The sequence below is a fragment of the Macrotis lagotis genome, chromosome 8 (assembly GCF_037893015.1).
Source record: "Macrotis lagotis isolate mMagLag1 chromosome 8, bilby.v1.9.chrom.fasta, whole genome shotgun sequence".
Classification (NCBI taxonomy): Eukaryota; Metazoa; Chordata; class Mammalia; order Peramelemorphia; family Peramelidae; genus Macrotis; species Macrotis lagotis.
The window spans coordinates 79372065-79396593 of NC_133665.1; the positions used below are offsets into that span (position 1 = coordinate 79372065).

Below are 24529 nucleotides of genomic sequence, written 5' to 3' on the forward strand. Positions count from 1 at the left end.
CTTCCTAACTTATCCCTCCCCTGTTCCTTCTGCCACCTCCACAAAATACAAAATACATACTTTTCTTAGACCTTATTTCCCTGCACATACTCTTCTATCCAGTAATACTGGCCTACTAACAGTTCCATAAACAAGACACTCCATATTTGTGCTCCAGGCATTATCGCCCCCCTTGTCTCTCATTCCTGAAAAGTTCTAACTCCTTTATCTCTACCTCCTGGCTTTTCTAACTTCTTTCAAGATCCAGATGAAATCCTACTTTCCATTGGAAACCTTTCCCACTTCCCTCTTTTAATTATTTCCTATTTACCCTCTATCTACTATTTACTTATATATTCTGAATATCCTATCCTGTGTGTATATGGATACATATGTAAAAATTCTCTCTGTCTTACACAAATATGTACCTTATTTGTACTTGTCTTTTCCATTAGATTGTGAACTCCTTGAGAACAACTATCATTTGCCTCTTTTTGTAATTCCAGTACTCAGCCCCTGGTACATAATAGGCACTTCATAAATGCTTATGATATGCAAATTATTTTATAAAATGAATAAATTTTTTAATAATAAGTAAAATTATCTCTTACAGCTAAGAAAATTGATTTTAGTGGACAATCTCAACATCAGGAATTCTTGGGTTCAAGTCTCACCTTTGATATAGGCTTTGTCACCCTGAGCAAGTCTCAATATCCTAAGCAATTAGTTTCTAAAACCATAGTTACCCTTCAGGTTCTGATCTACTTAGGTAAAATGCATGTTTCTTTACAAGATGCTCCCTATAGCAAAGAAATTAAATAACTAACATAAAATAGAACCCTATATTGTTATTTTAAAACTACAAGTTTTGTATACCAGGTTTCTTCAAATAAAAACACATTTTTTTCCTACACACAAATAACCTTCCTTCTTGGAATGCCAATATGATCTAGATTTCATAAATGTGCCAACACTCTCCAATCTGTGAAATTGTGCCGCCAATGAATGGTTAGGCATTAATGAGCTGGTCATTAGCTGACTAGTGAAATAATTTAAATCACTAAGACATAATGAATCATGAGGCATCAGTAGACTGGACTGGGTTACCAACACAAGCCATTCTTACTATAAAATGACAATATCCTAGTCTCTGATCTTGGGCCAAGTGGGGTCTAAAGCTGGTATTCTTCTGGACCTCTTCTAATCCTAACTGCATCTCATTGGCATTCTACCTAAATGAGATATAATGCTATACTAAAGTTTGATTTCATTTTTCCCTTACACATAATTATCTGTGCAAACTTAGCAAAAGTTTAGAATTTCGATAATTACCAGAAAATGACAGGATGAAATCTGCTTCAATGGAAACAAATGTGTTTTCTATTTTTAATAAGACTTATGCGAGTGCTATTTTAGAGGGTGGCAATTTGACTATCAGATGATTTTAAAAGGGGCACAAGCTCCAGAAATGAGAATATGCACAGAATAGAGTTTTTTAAGCATTCAATTACATCAAGTGGTTTTGGTACTGCATTCATTTATGTATTGCTGAATAAAATCTTTTGTTTATCATAAAAGAATGCCATTTAAATGCTTTCCCAAACAAGATTTCTCTTCCTTTTTTTCCTTTCCTTTCCAAAAAAAAAAAAATAACAGCCAAACCTATACTAAAAAAAAAAAACAAAATCATGGAAAATTCTAGTTATCTACTGAAAAAAATTTCAGACATTTGCTAAGGAGTTTAAGATTCCTCCTCCTCCTAAGCCTACCGAATCCCCCAAGAATTACTAATCATCTATTTAGAATAATGCCAATCTGATTATGAGAACATAATATATATATATACATAATTATTATAAAATTATTTCTTAATTTTTTAACTCTATTCTTAGGAACACAAATAATTTTGGAGGCAAATCCTTATAATTGGTAAATACTCCCTAAGGGTATACAGTCAAAAATTTTTTGAAATAATGACCCCATTGTAGAAATTTTCACATGAATTGTCAGAATGTCTTTTAAATTATAAGTCAAAGACAAGTATGATATTCCCGTGAATAAAGTTTTGATCACTGGCAATGGACAGCAATCTACACAAATAAACCATAAATTAAATACTACTTTTTCCTCAAGAATATACAATCAGAATAAAAGGAACAACACTTTTCTATGAACCTATTATCTTCAATTTGGCATCAGGTAAAAGATAGTTATCTATTCTTCCCAAATAAAAGGCTAATCATTTTATGTTAAAAATTTATTCATTTTTATCAACAACAAATCTTTTGTCCAAAAAAAATTACTGAAAGGGTGTTTTCTAGTTGTCCAGGTCACAAAAGACCTTTTAAGATCCTTCTGGTTAGGCAAACAAGGAAGGAAAAGATTAGATAATATAATATGTTAATACTAAAAGTTAGTCTATAAATATTGTTATCTCAGAATGATTCATTAAAATAATCTTTTTTATGATTTACTTTTTCCGTCCTAAAAAAAAACAAACCAAGTTTTCCCTATTTCCCTCATTAGGCTAGTTAAAGAAAAGATCTGAAAATTTTAAGCTACTATATAAATGTGAGCTATTATTTATCTCTAGCTAAATGGTTTTCTTGCTTAACATACTGCCAAGTTTTCAGCACATTTCTCTTTAATGAATTAGAACTAAAATATGACAGAACTCTGATCATTAGACCTGGTTCTGAAGAAAACAACTTTAAAATATAAACATTGTGTTCCAAAGACATTTAATTATGTACACTCACCGGTTTTTCTGAGATGGAAGACATGGAAGAGGATAATGTGATGCTTGAAAAAGTTGTTACCATGGGTTCTTCTATAACACCTCTTGCAATCACCAACTTGACTCGATTCCCACACTGTCTGAGTACTTGTGCTACTTGTTCACTGCTCATACCAGCCAGGTCTGTCTCCCCAATTTTCAGGATATGGTCTCCACTACATAATCGCCCATGCTGAATGAGATAGTGAATGATAATGACCCAAATATTGTCCTACAGTAGAACTAATGACCTAAAAATTATTATTATTATTATTATTATATTATTATTATTATTATTATTATTAGTGTTTAAATCACATAATTTTTTAAAAATCAAATACAGGAAGAAATTAGCTTAGTAAAGTACCCATAAAGAATACCCATACTTTGCTTGTGAATTTGAGAGACATTTATTAACAGAACAAATGAAGTATATAAAAATGAGCTTCAAATGAGATCAATAAAAAGATATCTATTGTATATCTTCCATGAGCAAAAATAAAAACAAACACATGGAAAATTATCAAATGAATAGATGGAGCTATAGAGGAAGGTTGGATCACTGTGAACTAGGAAAAAGTCATGGCACTGAAGATATCTCAGTTGAGTTGAATTTTAAAAAGAAAAGATAAGGAAAAAAAAGGTGACAGAGACAGATTGGTGTAATAAATAAAATGGTGGGCTTGGAATCATAAGACAAATTCAGATCTCACATCTGCCACTGATTTGGCTATGTGACTAGAGGTAAATCACTTAAAATCTCTGAGCCACAATTTTCTTGGCTATAAAATGGTAACAATAATTAATATTTGTGCCACTTACCTCCCAGAGATGTAGTGAGAATCAGTAATTATGATATCTGTAAAACCCTTAGCACAGTAGTAGGCTTACATAGTAGCAGTCCTTAGCACACTAGGTTTTATGTAAATGTTCTATATTGTTATTTTTTATTATATGGTATCTAAAGCACAACCTAAATGTCACATTAATAAAGAGGAAATAAGTGAACAAAAGTCCAAAGGTAGGGAAGAAAAGAAGTATCCAAGAGACAAATTAGCAGACCAGAATACCAGAAAGTGAAAGATTCACAAATATTAATAAATCGCCAAGATAATACCAGATTATAGAGAACCTGTGGAATTGTGGAGGAATAAATGCTCCATTCAATAATGAATGAAGAATCCATTCTAAATCTATTTGACCTAATACTGCCACTATCACATAAAACACTGAACCAGTCTTGTCACTTTCCAGCTCAAAATTCTCTAGTTGCTATCTCTTGCTTCTAGGATGAAATTTGAATGGCTTGGCTTGGTATTTATATCATTTCACAATTTAACTCCAGCATAACTTCCTAGATTGATTTCAATATATTCCCTTTTACCAACTCCAGGTTCCAGGTCAATTAGCTGACTACTATTCCCTAAACTCAGTATTCTATTTCTTTCCCTCCATATCTTAGAACTGATAAGTTTCCCACCCTTATCATTTCTACTTGTACTTCATTTCTTTCAAAGACAGGTGCCACATCGTCTTTGAAATTTTGATCTCTCTAGTAGGTAGTAAAGCTATCTCTCATCTCTCATCTATTTACCTATTTATCTATCTCTCTCATTCTCTCTCTCACTTCCCCCCCTTTCTCTTTCTCTCTTCTCCCCCTCCCCCCAATAACTGGGCATTTCCTTATTAGTAAATATTGTGTTCCACAGTAGAATATAAGTTCCTTGAGGGCAGGGACTATGTTTCAAACAGTCTTGTAATCTTAGAAATGTTTTTTGTTAATATCAAGAGTTAATATCAATAGATCTTTCTTAAATAGGTTTAAATTGCTCCATTAAATGTATTTGACTAATAAGATAATCATCTCAGTGAAGGAAGAAATTTATCTATCTGAGTATGCCAAACATATTAAAGAATAGTCAGGAAGTACTTAGGAAGCATAATACAATATTCTAGCTAACTTTCAAATAAAAAAGAAACTGAGAACTACAATGCTAGAAGTAGGAAAAAGGAAGGAATAAAGGAATAAGTATTAAGGGTATTTTTGAGGGGGAAATAGTTGGGATTTATCTATGGATATGATTTAGCCAAAGATGATAAATATAACTGAATTATGTATATGGAAAATAGATGATCATGATATCAACTATTTCTTATACTATCTGTTTTTGTTGTTCAGTCGTTTCAGTTATATCTAACTCATTGTGACCCCATGCAGGATTTTCTTGGTAAAGAAATTGGAAGTTTGCCATTTCCTCCTCCAGATCATTTGACAGATAAGGAAACTGAGATAAACAGGGTTAAGTGACTTTCCCAGTATCACTATCACCTAAACAGTAAATCTGTGAAGCCTGATTTGAATTCAGGAAGATGAGTCTTTCTGACTCTCCACTTGGCACTCTACCTACTGTGCCATCTAGAAACCTTCTTATACTAATATAAAGCTAACCAAATTGAATAAGTATAAATGAATTGAATTTACCAAAAGTATAAAAGATATTTAATAATAGACTGAATCTTCCTTCATCTTTAACTATATACATAGATGTCTAATAAATGTGTGTATGTACATATATACACATATCTACATATATTTATACATACTAAGGATCTATGTGCCTATGTACTGAGAGTGAGTATACAGAGACAAAAAGAAAGTCCCTATCCTTAAGGAGATAACAATTGAATGTAGGAAACAACAGGCAAACAAATATGTATGAATCAAACTACATACAAGATACATAGGAAATAATTAACAGAGGGAGATATTTTCACTTTTTTAAATTTATTTTTTCCTTCCCACAGTTTTCCTCTTTTTGCTCTGATTCTTCTTTAATAGCATCACTAATATCGAAATATGTATAACACAATTCTACATGTAATAACCATATAAGATTACTTGCTATCCTAGAGTAGGAGGAGGGAAAGGTGGGAGGGAGAAACCATTATAAAAATGAATGTAGAATTAAGAGGAGTTGAAAATTACATTTATATATAAAATCAGAAAAATAAAAAATAAATAAACTTTAAAAAGCTTTAAAAAAGACATCTAGCTGTTTGTGGACATGAAACACAGTTAAAATAAATGGAAGAGGGATGGAAGTCAAAGCCTTAATCTCATTATGGAGTTCTTACAGATAATCTACCCAAAAATTTAGGACCAAATTCATATCTCAGTTCATTTTCTTCCCTGAGATGAATAGAAAAGAAAATTTGATCAGTAAAACCTACAGTTGAATCACTTTAATATTACTTAAGACATTCCTTTAATAAGCATTTCTTAGAAGCCCACTATGAACAAAAACAACATTATAGGTATTGGTTTCTGCCATCCAGGAGCTTACTCTACTAGAATGTACTGCAAAAGTTTTGCTTTTTATTTCTAATAGAAGATATATGATATCAATTTATGGCAATTATAAATGAAACATGTCCATTAAATGAGATTACCTGATCAGCCACTCCTCCAGGTAAAATAGTTTTTACTATTACTCCAGTTGATTTTCCTCCCACTATACCAAATCCTAGACCTGATCCATCATTAAGCAACTCAATGGTCTCTACATGTTGCCACTGGACCTAAATAAAAATCATAAAAGCTTATATTAAAATAGTGTTTTTCAACTTACAAAGGACTTTCTTCACAACAATCCTGTGTGGTGGATAGGGCAATTACAGTCAGCTTTACTATAATACAAGTTTTGAAAATTCAAATTTGTTCCAACTCAGTTGATATATTATAGAATATTTATGGTTTATCCTCAGCTGCTTATGCAGAAAATTATACCACTTCATAAAAACTAATAAAATGCAACCTTTCCCATGCTCACTTTCACAAGCAAACTAAAGGTCTTGTTCAAGGTAAAATGCCAAATATATTAGATATATTCAGGAGCAGGAAAAGTCTGGCTAATACCACCTCTATTCCACCTTTGTAATGCATGATCTGGCTAGACTAGAGGCTCAGAGTTGAGCAACAGCTCCAGGTCTTGGACTTGTAGTATTTTTGTATTTCTTAAATATTCAATAGGCATGAAACCATATAACTTTTTTAGTCAAATTTCTATTTTTTTTTGTCACTGCCGAAAGTTTTGAGAGGTGTGTCCCTAAAACCATTTTCCCCACCAGTTCTATAGTTTTTATTGCATGATTCTGCATAGTGCAGTATTTTGGGTGAATACATATATCAAGCTATAACAGAAATGCATATATTATTATCCCTATTTTTAGAGAATGCAGCTTGGGGAGATGAAGATTGTCCAAGTTGACATAGATAGTATAAAGCTGAGACTGGGACCCACATTTCCTGAATCCAACTCTTATTTCTGCCTTCCTACTCTCATTTCACGTTTAAACTTACATAAGTCTGAAAAGAGCCAGAAAAAAATTGCAGTCTCTTATAGACAGTGTTATTATGCTTTGTGGTTGTTGCTGTTCAACTATTCAGTTATATCCAATTCTATATGACCCACTGAACCATAGTATTCAATCCTCAACAATCTCTTGAAGTCTGTTAAAGTTCATGTTCAGTATTTCCATGACACTATCCATTCATGTCATCCTCTGCCATCTCCCCTATCCCTTTTATGGACCTCAAACTTTTCAGGGTCTTTTCAGTGAGTCCTATGTCTCACTGTATGGACAAAGTATTGAAGCTTCAAGTTCAGTTTTTACCTTACAGTGAATATTTGGAATTGATTTCTCTAATAATGAATTAATTTTTCTGATTAAAAAAAAGAAAGAAGATAATCAAATTACCAAAAAATGAAAAAGGAGAACTAACCACCAATGAGGAGGAAATTAAAGAAATAATTCAGAGTTTGCCATATTAGTCAATCTGATAGGTATGAGGTGGGTACTTTAGAGTTGTTTTACTTTGCATTCTCTAATGAATAATGATTCAGGGAATATTTTTATATGATTAGAGTTATCTTTTATTTCTTTATCTGAAAACAGCCTGTTGATTTATTTTTTGTTGCAAGATTCCACCCCCACACACACACTTTTGTTTTCCCTTATGATTTTGGTTGTATTGGTTTTGTTTGTTCAAAAACTTTTAAATTTTATATAATCAAAATTATCTATTTCATATTTTGATATACTATATATATATATGTATGTATATATACATACATACATATACATATATATATATATATATATGTATGTATATATACATACATACATATACATATATATATGTATATATATATACATCTTGTTTGGTCCTAAATTCTTACCTTATCCATAGATCTAGCAGATAAACTATTTCATGTTCTCCTAATGTGCTTATAATATCACCATTTATATGCAGATCATGTATTTATTTTGACCTTATCTTGGTATATGGTGTGAGAAATTGATCTATATCTAAGTTTTGTCCTAGTGTTTTCCAGTTTTCCCAGTAGTTTTGGGCAAATAATTAGTTTTTGTTCCAAAACCATGGATCTTTGTGTTTATCTCTTATTACCATGATCAATTACTATAATGTATTATATACCTAATATTCCACTGCCCTACCACTGTTTCTTAGCCAAAATCAGATTCTTTTGATAATTACTGCTTTAAAATATAGCTAGACCATTTTCCTTTTTTTATTGATTCCTTTATTATCCTTAACCATTTGTTCTTCAAGATGAACTTTGTTATTAGTTCTAAAACATATTTTCTAGCTCTAAACGTTTGTTCTTAGGTGGTTTAATTGGTAGAGGCATTGAATAAATTGATTAATTTAGGTAGAATTGCTATTTTAAATGTAGCTTAGCCTATCCATGGAAAAATTAATAATAGTTTCCAATTATTATTTAGAACTGACTTAATTTGTGTGAAAAGTGTTTTTGCAATTGTGTTCATACAGTTCTTGTGTTTGTCTTGACAGGGGGCAACTAGGTGACACAGTGAATAGAGAATTGGCCATAGAGTCAGGAGGATGGGAGTTCAAATCCAGCCTCAGACATTTGATTCTTCTTAGCTGTGTGACCTTGGGCAAGTCGCTTAACTCTGATTGCCTCACATCCAGGGCCTTCTCCAGTCATCCTGATCCATATCTGACCACTAGACACAGATAGTGTGGAGGAGAAAGTGAGGCTGCTGACCTAGCACAGTATCCCCTCACTCGAATCCAATTCATGTGCTTGTCAGGATATCACCTCTTGATGCTGTGATCTTCTTTGAAAATGAAGGACAAGCTATTATTCTTATTCTTATTCTTATTCTTCTTATTCTTCTTCTTATCATTATTATTATTATTATTATTATTATTATTATTATTATTGTTGTTGTTGTTGTTGTTATTGTTGTTGTTGTCTTGGCAGGTAAACTTCCAAGTATTTTCTATGGTCTACAATTATTTTAAAATGAATTTCTCTTTCTATATGATTACCATTAAAGAACCAAATTTAGATATAGATTTATAAGCCCTTTACATAGATGTTTCAGTGTCCATGTTTGGTAATCAATAAATTAGTACCTCTCTGATGTGAAATAAAGTGTTCTAAACATAATGCACAATTTTAATAGAAATGTCATTTACCATTTCCTTTACTATTGTTTTTTAATATCAGTTAAAATTGAAATCCGAAAATTTTGTGTAGAATTTTCTCTTAAATAGGAAAAGATTCATTTGCTTCACAGAAGCAAAATTAAATCAGATGAATCTTTAAGGTCAATCATCAAACACATTTAAGCACTTCTTATTTACCAGTCATTGTGTTGGGTTCTGGTGAAATAAAAACATACACATATCCAAAATACAAAATTTATACAAAATAAAACAAAGTGATTTTTTGAAAAAGGATTATAAAAGATTTGAGGTCTCAGAACATAGAATATGAAGTATCTGCCCAACAGGAAGGAGACAATGGAGAAAAAAGGAGAATAGGAGAAAAAAAAAGGAAGGACAGAAGAAAGGAAGGAAGGGAGGAAGGGAGGGAGGGAAGCTGCCTTGTGTCAATCAAGTTCATAAGCTTCTGAGGCCTATTTTGAACTAAGGTTTCCCTGACTTCAGGGAAAGAATTCTATTCATTGTACCATGTCTCTAGAGTCCTGTGACAGGGATTACATATCCATGATTAGAAGTATATGAAGAACCATAAAGTAGTGGAATGCACATATATATATATATATATATATGTGTGTGTGTGTGTGTGTGTGTGTGTGTGTGTGAACATACATATACATATATATGTGTATATTTCCACTTTGAAAAAAAATTAAATACTCACCATTGGATTGGAATGAGCTGAAACTGTGCTAGCAGCAGATGGAGAACGAGAAACTATAGGGCTCATGAGTGGAGGCAACGAGCCTCTGGCCACAATGAGCTGAACATTATCTTTGGCCTTCTGAAGGATGCTAATAGCTTGTTGGTGTGTTATTGTCTGATCAAGTGCATATCCATTGATTGCTAGTATTTGATCAGCTTCTTTCAATCTTCCATCTCTGTCAAAGAGGAGTGAGAGGAGGAAAAAGATATGTAACAGTTGTCACAGAAATTACCCATGCTTCTGGAAAGATTTCTAATGTTTTTATTATCCCATTTTCTCTCTTCCACACTTTGTAATCTTTCTCTTGCAGTTCTTCTAAAGGAAGTTATTTGGGCCCTCTGGTGATTAGCTAGTTCTCTTTGAAGCTAATCCCACCGCCACTCCAGGACAGCATAGGCCCTATAGCTATCTCCTCCCCTTCAATGGCCTCTTCACATTGGTATCTATCCTACACAAATCATGACTCCTTAAAGCTCCCAGCTCAGTTCCTCATAGTCAAAGCTTTGTGTTCATTCTTGACTATGAGCTTTGGATTTGAAAGGACTCTAATGATTACTATGCCAGCACTAAATTAGGAAACTAGACTAAAATCTTATTTCCATGAAGAAATGAGTTAGAGTCCTATAGAAATAGAACTTAACTTGTAGTTTCTAAAGACTTATTCTATACCAAAAAAGAAGTAAATATAAACTTTGAAAACTGTCAGTAAGCTTTTCAGATCAATTATTTTTTCCTAAAAAAATCTTTTGAGACAGATCTCTGAAACCCTTTAATGCTCTAAACATATGCTATTATGATGAATAAAGAGAAAATTTAAGTGTACTCATGACAGGATTTGGGGGAAAGTCTTACCTTTGTGCCACACTTCCCTCTTGAATTTCTTGCACAAATATTCCCAGTTCACCTCTGTTTTCACTCTTCAGTCCCACAACACTAAACCCTAGACCACCACTTGTAGGCTTAATAAGCTCAAAAATTTCTATAGGGCGACCCTGTTCAAGAAACCAAACAAACAAAAGTAATGAAAAAGAAAACTAAATATTTTAATGGAATATTTTATATCTTCATAACATATAATATATCATATATTTATATATTAGGTTTTCATTTTCAATTCTCACAACCCTTTGAGGGATGCATCATTCTGACTCCCATCTTCCAGATGAACAAAAGGAGGGTCTTAATGTTAAATGACTTACCTGAGGTCACACAGAAAGTGAAACAATAGAGCCAGCTTAGCATGTTAGCAGACATTTTATTCCTTAGTAATATCTAACAGAACATATGAAAACTACAAAAATACCCAAAGGCAAATACTGCAGTTTAAAATCAGACACTCACTAAATAAAACATCATGAAATAATTGCTTTCCATTGATAGCAATTGCATTTAAATTCCATCTCCCTACCATCTAAAAATTCCCACAAAATATGTTCTTTCATCAATAAAATGACTAAGACATTTTTTATTTCACAATATTTAACTGAGAAAGGCCTTAATTATCTGAGGGCAGCATTTTCTTAAACACAAGCAAATGCTAATCCTTGTGAAGAACAAGAAGTCATTTCTCACCTGTGCCATATTTTTGATTTGCTGATCAAATTCATCACCTGAAGGTTTCCCATTGATTTGAGGACTCCTGGATCCCATATGTGATTCAAAATCGCCATTATTTTGACCCAATAAATAAGATTCATTATATGAAGCAGGATGCCCACTAGATGCAAAATGTGGAAGTTGTGAGGACTCACCAGTTGAAGATATGGACGGTGTGACATTTACCTGAGGATGACACAGATACTATTAAGAACTTTCAGCTTTAGATAACTGATTCTTTAAATGAATCCAAAGAAGCTGGAACACTTTTTAAATATATATATCAAGACTGTGTGATTTCATATATATGGGCTAATCCTCCAGCTCAGTTACGCATAGCTAAAGCTCTGTGTTCATTCTTGACTATGAGCTTTGGATTTGAAAGGATAACTCCCCAAATAAGAGCATATCTATTTCAGTTCCACCACCTTAGGAAAAAATCTCTTAATGTCACAGTAACCAAAAAAGGAATCCCCATGTAACTTTCTGGTTATATTTTTCTCTGTATATCTATTAGGTGATCTTTAGTTGACAGAAATCAATACAACCTGTTTTGAGGTGAGATGTACCAAAACCAGAGTTCTGGTTGCATAACCTTCAAGGAGATCATCACAGTGATACCTCAGAGGCTAGCTAGAGCAATCCTTTCATTTTATAAATGAAAAACAATGAGGTTATATGACTTCCTCAAGGTCACATATGATAAACATGAGGTAGGTCCTTTGTCTTTGACAGAGGACTCTTTTCAAAAAATGCAAAATAAATAGAAAATCAAGATCACATGAACATAAATAATTTATTTTCTGAATTAGTTTCCCTGACTCATTAAAAACATTCTTTAATGGATTCCAGAGACTGATGTAGAGCATTATTAGTTTACAAACTAATGAACTGAGATGCAGAGAAATTTAGTGATTTGTACAAAAATCACACAGGTATTTATTGTCAAAGATAGCATGAGAACCAAGGCTTTCCTAATTCTGAATTCAGTGCTCTATCCCACTTCACCTACTCTTTCAAAGTGTAAGTTGAACATTTGATAGGATATTGAAAATAACTGATCTTATACTATATTTTAGTTAAAGTACCTAAAATAATTTTTCCACAAATGTCTGTAAAAGAAAATAGTGTTGTGTCTATGAGGTTCCTAGGAAAACATCAGGGTTTAAACCCAAAGTTTTGTCCAGATGACCAAAATAACTATGCTTCATTAGTCCTATTAGTTTATAGAAGCTGAGAATTCTAGTCTTGGAGTTGGAACAGACATAGAAGATACCTAGTTAAACCTGTAAGTGATCAAGAATCCCCTTTACAGACCCTTAGTGGAAGAGGAAGTAGAGGAAACATCCTCTAATCCCCTAGGGATGATTGGGGAGCACCAATTCACATGGATTTAGCTTTCCACTTAAGACTTAAACAAAAATATTCATGGCAGCCCTGTTTGTGGTGGCAAAGAATTGGAAATTAAGTGAATGTCCTTCAATTGGGGAATGGCTTAACAACCTGTGGTATATGTATGTCATGGAACACTACTGTTCTATTAGAAACCAGGAGGGATGGAAGCCTGGAAGGATTTGCATGAACTGATGCTGAGTGAGATGAGCAGAACCAGAACTGTACACCATAACAGCAACACGGGGGTGATGATCAACCTTGATGGACTTGCTCATTCCATCAGTGCAACAATCAGGGACAATTTGGGCTATCTGTGGTGGAGAATACCATCTGTATCCAGAGAAAGAATTGTGGAGTTTGAACAAAGACCAAACGCTATTACCTTCAATTTAGAAAAAAAAAATGTTATCTTATGTAATTTTGCTATCTCTTATACTTTATTTTTCTTTCTTAGGGTTATGATTTCTCTCTCATTATATTCGATCAATGTACACCATGGAAACAATGTAAAGACTGCCAAACTGCCTTCTGTGGGGAGTGGGGGGGGGGGAGCAAAAATGGGAAAAATTGTAAAACTCAATATAAATAAAATCTTTCTTTTAAAAAAAAGAGTGAGACTTGAGAGTCAGGGAAAAACTACACATAGTCTGGAAAGCACAGTAGGAATCAGGTTCCCTTAAGGAAAAAAGCGGCTGGAATTTTTTTTTTTTTTTTATTTTATTTTCTCTTCTGCCTTGGGTAAGGGGAAGGCCATGCCATACATCTTGGATAAAATGTTCTTTGTCAGTTGACTCTATAACTGTATTCAGAAGAAGTGGTGATCTCTACGTGTAGGATTGTATATGACCTATGCCACTTTGATTGAAATATGAGGGATAACTCCCCAAATAAGAGCATATCTATATATTCTGACTGTTTCTGGTTTGATTAACACATGAAGATTTGATTTTGAGCTACAACTCAACTGCAATCAGGAACCTATTTGTGACCCAAAAACATAACATACTGCTCTTATCTCTTTCCATTTTTTTTCTTTCTTGCTTTTGAGAAAAGGAGTTTTGCATCCAGCTATGACCTTGTGAGCTTTGAAAAGTAGAAAAGCAAACCACTAGAACTCCAGGAGTCAAAGTTTATGCCACATTTTATAACCAATTGAGATCATGAGGAGTGAACCACCCAGCCACCTGCCTTGAAGTTAAAACAATTTATGCATTGGCTATGACAAATGTGAAAGTGAACTATAATGGTGGGAGAGCATAGAGGCAAACTCTCTGTAGAAACTTCTTTAAATTTTGCCCATTTTCCCCAGGGATTGAAAATGTACTGAGGATATAGAAACTGCTTTAAGTTTGAGCCCATTTTCCCCCGGGACTATAAATGTACATGGGGAAGTATGCTCCCAGGTGTTGGAAAAAAATGTATTTGCTATGTCTCCTTAGTAAAATAAACCTTTGTGGAAACTTAAAAAAAAAAAGAAAGAATTCCTCTCCATAAATCTTAAACAAGTATGCATCTTCCCCTGAAGATCTGAACAAATAAGTTCACTAAGGGTAACCCATTCCATTTTGAGGTTGCTCTAGTTATTCTGAAGCTTTTCTGTTCTTAATTCTGTTCTCTCAGGGTAAACAGAGTAAGTTGAATCCTCCTTCCATGACAAATCCTTCTAAGTAATTGATGGAAGCGATCATCCTCTCTTCTCCAACCTCAGTTACTATTCTCTAAGTAAACATCCCCAGTTCCTTCAACAAATCCTCTTTATGACATAATCTCATGGCCTTCACCCTCCTGATCAATTTCATTTTGCTGTTATCCAATTTATTGATATACTTTTCAGACCCAACACTGAATTCAATGGGCTTTGACCAACCAAACTCCCTTGTTCTGTACCCAGTGCACCAGAGAATATTAGTTCCCTTTTCTTGCCCTATCACAAACATATTACATATCACATAGTCATGATAATGACTCACATTAAATTTGCAGCACATTAAGTCACATCTTTATTTTTAGCAAAATTACTGTCTAGCTAAAAAATCTCCTATATTGTGACTATGAATAAGTTTTGTTTGTTTAGAAAGTAGAACTTATTGAATTCGATCTGAGTGACTTAGGAATGGTTTAACAATTCCTCAAAATGATTTGTGGGAAACCCTTTACTTCTAGCAATACAAATGTGGATGTTACAATGTAAAACTAAATAAGGATAAAAGAGATCTCAAGAAACAGATGAGAACCAGAAAGAGAAGCCAATTCATCAATGAGTTATTTAAGTGCCTTCAGTATTTTATGTATTATGTGGTAAGAAAGCACTGATGCAAGAAAATCAAAACACAGTCCCTCTTCTCAAGAAAACTACAGTCTAACAAGTGAGATAAAATGCAAACAGCTGTGTACAAATAAGATAAAATTTGCAAAGTGCTTAACATACAGGATCTCATTTGAAACTTACAACTCCTCTGTGAATTAAGAACCACATTATTCTCAGATAAGGAAAGTGAGGATCAGAGAGATTATCACCTGGCAGTCACATAATTGGTAAGAGTGAAAGAAAGGATTTGAACTTCCATCCTCCTGACTTCCAGTTCAATAATCTAATATACTGATTGCCTTTAAAGTGTGAAAAATTGACACAGCCTACATGGGAACCTATATTATAATTCTAATAAGGATTCAGTAATTGCCTGAAAAGTTGGTGATCTCTATCTTCAAACATCTTTTTGGAAAGTAAGATCAAGTCATGACTTCATTCCTTAAGATATACAAAACAAACAAACAAGTATTCTTATATACTAACTCTTTTCTAATTTTATTATATTATTTTTAGTCTGAGATATATATCAAATTCACAAAAGTCAGGTGACAAAATTTATGCTAGGCAAAATTTATAGCAGATAAAGCAAAGGACTAGGAATCAGAAGACCTATGCACAAATCCTGGTTCTACTTCTTGCTAGCTAAGTGACCTTGTACAAGTCAATATTAAATCCCTGCACATCAGTTTAGCTGCAAAACAGAAAAACAAAGACTGCCCAACCTAACATCAAAGGCTGTTGTGAGGGGCAGGGAGCTGACAGGGATGGGGAGTGAAACATTTTATAAACTGCAATAGATGTTTATATGCAGGACTGCAATAGATGTTTATGTGCAGGGATAGTGTTTGGACCAATGATTTAATCACTTTCCTCCACCTATTGAGGACCAGAAGATTAGCATCATTTTAATTCTTAAAGAATTAACTGGGACAATTAGGTGGCAGTGAATAGAGCACCAGCCCTGGGGTCAGGAGCACCTGAGTTCAAAGCCAGCCTCAGACACTTAATAATTTGCCTAGCTGTGTGACCTTGGGCAAGTCACTTAACCCCATTGCCTTTTTTAAAAAAGAATTAATTGGAACACTAAGGCTAAATAATCTACCCAGAGTATCATATTCAGTATTCATCTGAGGCATGACTTGAATTAGGTCTTCCTGATAGTGAGTGATTATATTTATACAAATATAATAATTATTTTATTATTACTCTCACTCTCCTTCAATCCAAATCTTTCAATAATTCTAACACAGCTCAACTTCTTTTCCCTGGATTGCTTTTCCACCTCTGTTTCAGCAGCCTTCGGATGCTAGAGATGCTACCTCTTCTCTAAACTCCTTCTTGGACTTCTGAGTTCATCCTTGGAACCCCAACTTTGAGAGGTGTCTGTACAATACAAGCTCACTTACAATTTGACTGAACTTTTGACTCTACGCTACTTTCTGTCTTTCCCCACATATTAAGCACTAAAGAAACATTCACTCACTCAATGTGAGACATACTGTGACCATAGATTCTCAAAGGATAAAAAAAATCCTGACAATCCTACCAAAATGAAAAGGCTTCAAGTTCAAGGCAGGTAACCAACTGTATGCCTTCCCAATAGGCTTATCATAAGTGCTTAAATAAATGCTTTTTTTGCTTTATCATAAAACGGTTGGCCATTTAGTACTGAAAACATTCAACTACAAAAACTCATTATAAATTTTTGTAAGGCATTCGATCTATGTGGGTGTAAAAAGTATGCAGCACAGCACTGAAATCGCATTACCTTTAAGTGTTAAATCATTTTTATTGTTGCCACTACTATATTCCCTTGAGTGAAGAACTGTGTATAGATCTTTCCTGTTTCTGTATAAACCAACCATCGTATTAACTATCTGATTTGATGAATTATTGCATATATTTTAAATTTTTAAACTGAACAACAGTCTATAAAACCCAAAGGCAGCTTTCAGATTACCAATAATCCAATGATTTTAACATTTACCTACTTTCAACTACGGGGTTGGGGGTGATAGCAAAGATGGAAAGCATTTAGTAATCCTTTAAATGATTATTTTTAAGCATTTGAGATCAATTAACTTATATATATTATACTTATATTTACATATAATATGTATATTAGTGTGTATATATGTATACATATACATAATATATATATACGTATATATATATATTTTAAACAGTCTTGTTATGCCAAGACTGGTTTTTTATCCTGAGCCATGGCAACTTCAAAAAAGTCTGCCAGCAGATTCTACACATCTCAGGTTGAAGCAGATGGCATGATGAAAGCTGCGACAGGCTGAGGATCCCACACACAAGGTCCTAACGCCTATGGTGTGTTTGCATAGAGAAAAAAATATTTGGACTTATGCTATGGTGAGCCAGGATGAACAAACTATATGCTGGGAACAAAGTAGTGAGTCCTTCAAAGGTACTCCCTGGTACATTAAAAGAGTAATTCTCATTCCAAAGGAGAATGCTCTCAGAATACAGCTTGCTTTGTCTGACTCAACTAATTTCAGCATTTAAGATCCCTAAGGGGAAAAAGTTCATGTTAATAAAGTAGGTTTGATTTTTTACTTTGTTAAATCAGCTGAAAATTCATCAATTCTTTGAAAAAAATGTTCAAAGTCAGGTCGATAATGAAAAACTTAAAAAAGTGTATTTTTTAAAAATTACTTTTAGGCACCAAAGGCTGCTTTAAAAAATAAATCTACATCACAAAGCACATTATTAGGCATTTCCTTTTTTAATGTATGTGCAAATGTTATTGATAAGACCACAGTTTGGTGGACATGTTTAAGGACTCAATTGAGAGAAATAATTGTATTTTTCTACCTTGCCTTTTCCAAGATTTAATTTTTCTAATCAATAAATAAATAAGCTGTTATTAAGTACCTATATGTGTCATACTATATTCTACACACAGAGGATTATGGGATCACAAATTTAGTACTGGAATGAAATATAAAAATCAGCAAATCTATCTCCATCATTTTATTTAACATATAATTGTGCTTACTATAGTTCTCTTTGTATATAACTTAGTCCCCTTAGAGATTGTACATTATATAAAAGCAGTGAATAAGTACTATATAAAACTTGGTTCTTCCTTGGTCTTTTACATACAATAGTTACTTAATAAATGTTTAAATTGGGGGCAGCTAGGTACACGGGCCCTGGAGTCAGGAGGACCTGAGTTCAAATCCAGTCTCAGACACTTAATAATTGCCTAGCTGTGTGACCTTGGACAAGTCACTTAACCCCATTGTCTTAAATAAAAATAAAATTTAAAAAAAATAAATGTTTAAAATGAATTGCCCAGCAGAGGTTGCTTTAAAGTGTTCTGGAAGCAAAAGAAAGGGGGAAAATGGTAACCTGATATTCATTATAATTAGTTAATACAAAAAAAAACTAAAGTCTTAAATACATGTCTTTTTTAGGTATATGAAAACAAACTATGCTATTTATGTGTGTGTATATGAAAATATTTTGTTTAAATTCTTTCTGATGCATTTAAGAGTATTTTTATACAAAATGCAAAAGAATGCTTATGACCTTAAGGTACAATCATCACAGATCTGGGAAAACTCCAAGAGTTCTCAGACTCAAATTCCCCAATACTTCATAAAATCAAAATAAATCTAAAAACTTATTTTTCAAACTGAACTTTCTCTGAATACATAAACTCAAAATTCAACTGTTTTGACTTTCCCCACTGAAGCATCTTAAATGCAAAGCAAAATCATTCTCAATTTTTATAGATATGGAGAATAATAGCAAGTCAAGTAGCAAGAAACTTTTAATTGGGAAGGCTAGGAAGATTAATGCACTGTTGATGTAACTGTGACATGGTCTTTCAGTACTAAAAAAACAACTTAGAATTCTGCCCTCCAAATCACTAAAATATGCATAACTTCTTTGAACCAGGAATATCACTGCTTATAAGTATATATTTCAAAGAGGTGACAAATGGGAAAAGTCCCACATGTACAAAAATATTCATGATAATATATTTTATTATTGCAAAGAACTAAAAAAGTCAGTGCCTCTCACAGAATGGCTAAATAAATTATATGAATTTAATAGGATATTATTGTGCCAGGGCAACTAAGTGGCTCAGTGGATGAAGTACTAGCCTTGGAGTCAGGAGGATGGGAGTTCAAATCCAGTCTCAAATACTTGATACTCATTAGCTGTGTGACTTGGGCAAGTCACTTGATTGCCTGAATGCCTAGAATCCAGGATCATCTCTAGTCATCCTGATTCTTAGCTGGACATTGGACCCAGATGGCTTCAGAGGAGACAGTGAGACTGATGCCTTAGCGCAGCACTCCCTCACTCAAATCCAATTCATGTGCTTCTCATGGCATCACCACCCTGATATCATGGTCTTCTTTGAGAATGAAGGACATGCATCATCATCATCATCATTGTGCCATTAGGAATAACAAATAAAACAGTTGAGAAAAACCTGAGAAATCTTTAATGAACTTATATATAAATGAGCAAAACCAAATAAACATCTACATGATAACTTGATCACAATAAATGTAAAGGAAGCTATGTGGGTGTGAATAGAATACTGAATATAGTCAAGATGAGTTCAAATTTGGTTTGGCTACAACAAATACTCTGGACAAGTCACTTCACCTCATCTGCTTCAATTTCCACTGACCTATAAAATAGGAATGAAGATAGTATCCACTTCTCAGAGTTGTAAAGACAAAATAAGATAATATTTGTAAATTGCTTAACATATCTTAAATCACTTATAAAAATATTAGCTATTAATCATTACGAGGAAAAGAGCTTTGAAAGACATTAGACCTTTGATAAATGTGCTGACCAGAAAAAAAATGATGAAGCATGCCTTCTTCCTCTTGATGGGAAATTGATGGACTGGGCCAGCATAAAAACAACTTGGGATCAATGAACTTGATTGTTTAAAAAATATTTTGATAACTATATTTCAATATATTTGTTTTCTTTGTATCTGATTTATTTTATTTTATAGATTTAAAAATATTATTCTTAAAAGGAGTCCTACCCAGAGGCTTCAACAGACTGTCAAAAGGGTATAGGATAGACAAAACAACTTTTAGAACCCCTGGCCCAGAGATACATAATGAGAGAGAGATTTTCAAGATTGGCCAATATATTGTTTTATTTTGCTAGATACAATTGTTTGCAGTTTACAAATGACTTTTATTGGGGATCAAAGTGGAGCTACAGAGGGAGAATTAATGGATAATAACAGAAATGCAGAAAAAATGAAAGAATCAATATAACATTAAAAATAGAAGAAAATAAAAAGCAAGTCCAAAATGGGGCATAAAGAGGGTGATTTTGTTGTTATCCTCTACAATTTAATATATAGTTTTTTAAAAAAATCACCATTCCATATGCAAATTTTTGCTCTCCTTTGTATAATGAAATGTTGGGGAAGTTTAACATCTTAAATTCTTTAGAATATGAGAAACTCTCCCTTAACCTTTTCCTGCAAGTTTCCATGGTTTTCTACATGCTTTTAGGCATACAAGTTCCCTCCTTTAGTTACATTTTTCACAATAGAAAGGTTGATCTACTCCCAATATTGCAATTTTTAAAGTTCTTTATTAAAGAATTTTTGTAAAAGATGATAATCAAAAAATATTTAGTACCTAATTGCATATGATGCTCCCAACCTATATGTTATTCTCAAATTCTCATTATCTCTCTCACACACACCCAAATCCAATCCTGTTGCAGGTAGGTGACTTAATGGATATAGGGTATCCAATCTAGCCCCAGGAAGACATCTTCCTAAGTTCAAATCTGTCCTCAGATACTAACCAGCCATTTGTTTCCTCATTTACAAAATAAGTTGTAAAATTAAATGTCAACTATTCCAGTATCTTTGCCAAGAAGACCCCAAAATGGGATCATGAAGAATCAGACAAAGCTGAAAATGACTGAACAAAATTCACCTTTGCATCATATAATATACCTTCCTCTCTCTTGATATTTCCACTACCCTAGTGAAGGGACTCATCACTTCACCCTTGAACCTCTCTAATGGTCTGATGATAGATCTGCCTGTCTCATATCTCTCTTGAATCCAGGTAATCATCCACTCAATCACCAAAGTGATCATCTTCATAAATCTTAGTTCTGATCAATTTATTTCCCTAGTCAATATATTCCATTGACTCCCTATTGCCTCTGAAAAATCTTCATTTTTTAGCATCCAACACTTTTCACAACTTGGAACATAAACATACACACACACACACACACACACACACACACACACACACTTTCCAGTCTTCTTTCACTTGATTCTCTGTCCATATTCAGTGACACTGGTCTCCTAAGTATTCCTCAAACAAGACATTCCATTTCTCCTCTCTAGGGATTTTCTCTATCCTCCATTCCTGGAATGATTGCCATCCTCCTCTCTGTCCACTGGCTTCCCTAACTTCTTTCTACTCCCAATTAAAATCCCATCTTGCAGGGCAGGGGATGGGAAATCTTTTCTCTGCAAAGTGCCATTTGGATATTTATGTCCAAATTTATATTACAGGTCACATGGTATTATCAACCTAAAAATTAGCCTACTTTGCTTGATCAGTTAATTCACTCCTAAAAAGCTTTTAGATTTATTGAATTTCAAGTCCCATCTGTGATTACTATGGCCACACCAGATGTTCTCCACCCCTGTTCTAAAGGAAGCTTTTGCCAGTCTCTCTTAATTCTAGTGCCTCCCCACTTTAGTTATTTCCTATTTGTCCTGTTTATACTTTGTTTGTATCTATTTGTTTGCTTGTGTCTCCCCCATTGTATTATGAATTCTTTAAGAGAAAGGGTTATTTTTTGCAATTTTCTTTATCCTTAGGATAGCACAGTGCCTCAACCATATTGCATACTTAATAAATGTACTGTATTCTATAGAATGAGAAAAGAATACCAAAATTTAAGTTTCTTCTAAATCATTCTGCTTATGATTCTGCCAAATTTCAAACACACAAATGTCCTATATCTTTTAAACAAAAATGACATCTGCACAACTAGAATCTATGTCCATCCTTACTTATACAGGAATCTGATACTTAAGAACAACAGGAAATGTATTCAAATGTATATATTTATTTTAATCAAGATATTAAAATATGAAGACAGAAAATTATATTTACATTTCATCTGTTTATTTAATCTTCTGTCTTTTCTTGGAAGAGATTAAAGCTATCAATTAGCTATTCTTTTAATGGCTAGTCATCAGTTTTTCCAGAAATATTTGGTATAATTATGTAGCCTTATGAAAATATCAAATTGAATTTATTCAAGTATTTTGGGCAGAATACTTTATCAGCTCTTCGTTGTTCTTTTATATGAATTTATTTTGAATTCACCATGTAGAGAAGGAGGAAAATATCACTTTTGCTGATGCCTATTTGGATACTATGCATGTTGAATGAAGAAAGCTAAAACACACAAGAGCTCAAGAATATTTAAACACTTTGTGAACTTATTTTTAATATCTTAGCCAATATTAAAGCTGTTAACTTTGCTTAAATTCCCAAACATAGGCTATTTATATCAAGATGAGAACTCTAGATGCTTCTTTAATATGTAAGGACCTATTTTTTCATTAATATATAATTTCCTCTTATCAATGAACTGTAACCCCTCTATCACTGAATATATGACCCTCAAGACCTGCCATGGTTGAACTTACTGTGAACAGTAATTTCTCTAATGAAAGACACACAAAATACATTACCAAGTTGGATACCAGAAGCCTTTCAAAGACTTGAAATTACCTGCTAGAGTTTAGGTTCTTTTAGCATCATCTTTGAGAACTCAGGATCACCTCCATGCCCCAAGGAAGAATTAGAGGTCTTAACAGAAGTTAGTTACTTAAATTTCTCTATTGCTTCTTGTTTTTGTGGTTTTAACAGTATAAGAAATAAAAAGTGAGACATGCTTTGGAAAATTTGTCGTGACAGGTGGACCTCTAATAAATATGGGCTTTTTTTTTTTAATCTGCACCTTGTCTTTTCTTGCAAAGGCAAGAAATTTGATTATTTTGTTGTGAATTTACACAAATGCTGTAACAAACTATTTGGACTTGGTCCCAAATATGAAATGCAGAGAAGAATGAACTGATCGAACACTGAGAGTAGTAATTACAGAAATTTTTTAGTATATATAAAAGGCACATGTTTCAAGTTTCAGACCTAGGGAAGCCTCCTTTTCCATAAATCTTTTAGTAAAATACTGATTAGAGCACAGCTCTGATGCATTATTGAACAGCCAAACTCTTGCACAGTAATTGATGGTGGCACTCTGATTTAATGATCCTTATTTTTAAAGCTAATTAAAGAAATTGAGTTGCATGTTCAAAGGGGATTAGCTTAATGTGACGAGCCTATTTTGGACATAAAATGGCTCCTGGCTCCTGAATTAAATGTTAGACAAAATGAAACAGAAAGCCTTTGGAAAATAAATACATTTATTTTCAGGTGCAGTAGGAATAAGTGTATATGTTCCTTCCTTTATCCTTTCAAAAAGAAGTTTGATAAGAAATAATTAAGATGTTAAGATATCCTGCAAGGTCATTTTATCATACTCCCAACATGGCCATCTGAACAGCTCTTTTTGTAGTTTAAAAAGCAAAATTTTTATTTCATCAGAGCCACAGCTTAACAAAATGTGTTAAATTATTTCTGACTAGCACTGGCCATCATCAGGAAAAGGATCACTGGGTGGTTTCCTGGTTATCTTTTTATAGTAATTCCTTACCTCAGTAAAAAAAACAAAGAAGAGGCATTATTTTTAAGAATGTGTGCTGCTAATTGTTCTAGATTGGTACCTCTATCTCTATGGATGTAGGTGCATAAGTCAGTGGACTCTGTATGTGTTCATTTTTTTTTAACTTTTCAGAATTAAATAGCATTAACTCTCACCTGAGCAACTCAAAGGTAGAAGGAAAATAATGCTTCACTTAATCTTTTTCTTAATATTATTTTTAATTTTATTTAATATTGTTTTAGAATATTATTTATATTTTATTTATTTATTTAATATTATTATAGACAGACAGACTGTCATATTCTCAAAATTCCACAATACTTATAACTTTATTTTTCAGGCTACATTTTATTTTATTGGCCCTCTTCAAGTTTCAGTTTATCCATTTGTTTTTTTTTTAGGGGGGGGGTT

The 24529-nt window shown here is 33.2% G+C and overlaps 1 protein-coding gene across 9 annotated transcripts in view; it reads right to left on the reverse strand.

Moving 5' to 3' along the window:
* Positions 1–24529, reverse strand: part of MPDZ (multiple PDZ domain crumbs cell polarity complex component) — a 301840-nt gene that overhangs the window by 134642 nt on the left and 142669 nt on the right. For all 9 annotated transcript variants that reach the window (XM_074197510.1, XM_074197518.1, XM_074197517.1 and 6 more), the window contains exons 5-9: positions 11593–11802; positions 10873–11012; positions 9979–10195; positions 6206–6334; positions 2739–2948 (exon numbers count right to left, since the gene is read on the reverse strand). In XM_074197510.1, the coding sequence (XP_074053611.1) occupies positions 2739–2948; positions 6206–6334; positions 9979–10195; positions 10873–11012; positions 11593–11802 (906 nt within the window). The remainder of the gene's footprint in view (positions 1–2738; positions 2949–6205; positions 6335–9978; positions 10196–10872; positions 11013–11592; positions 11803–24529) is intronic.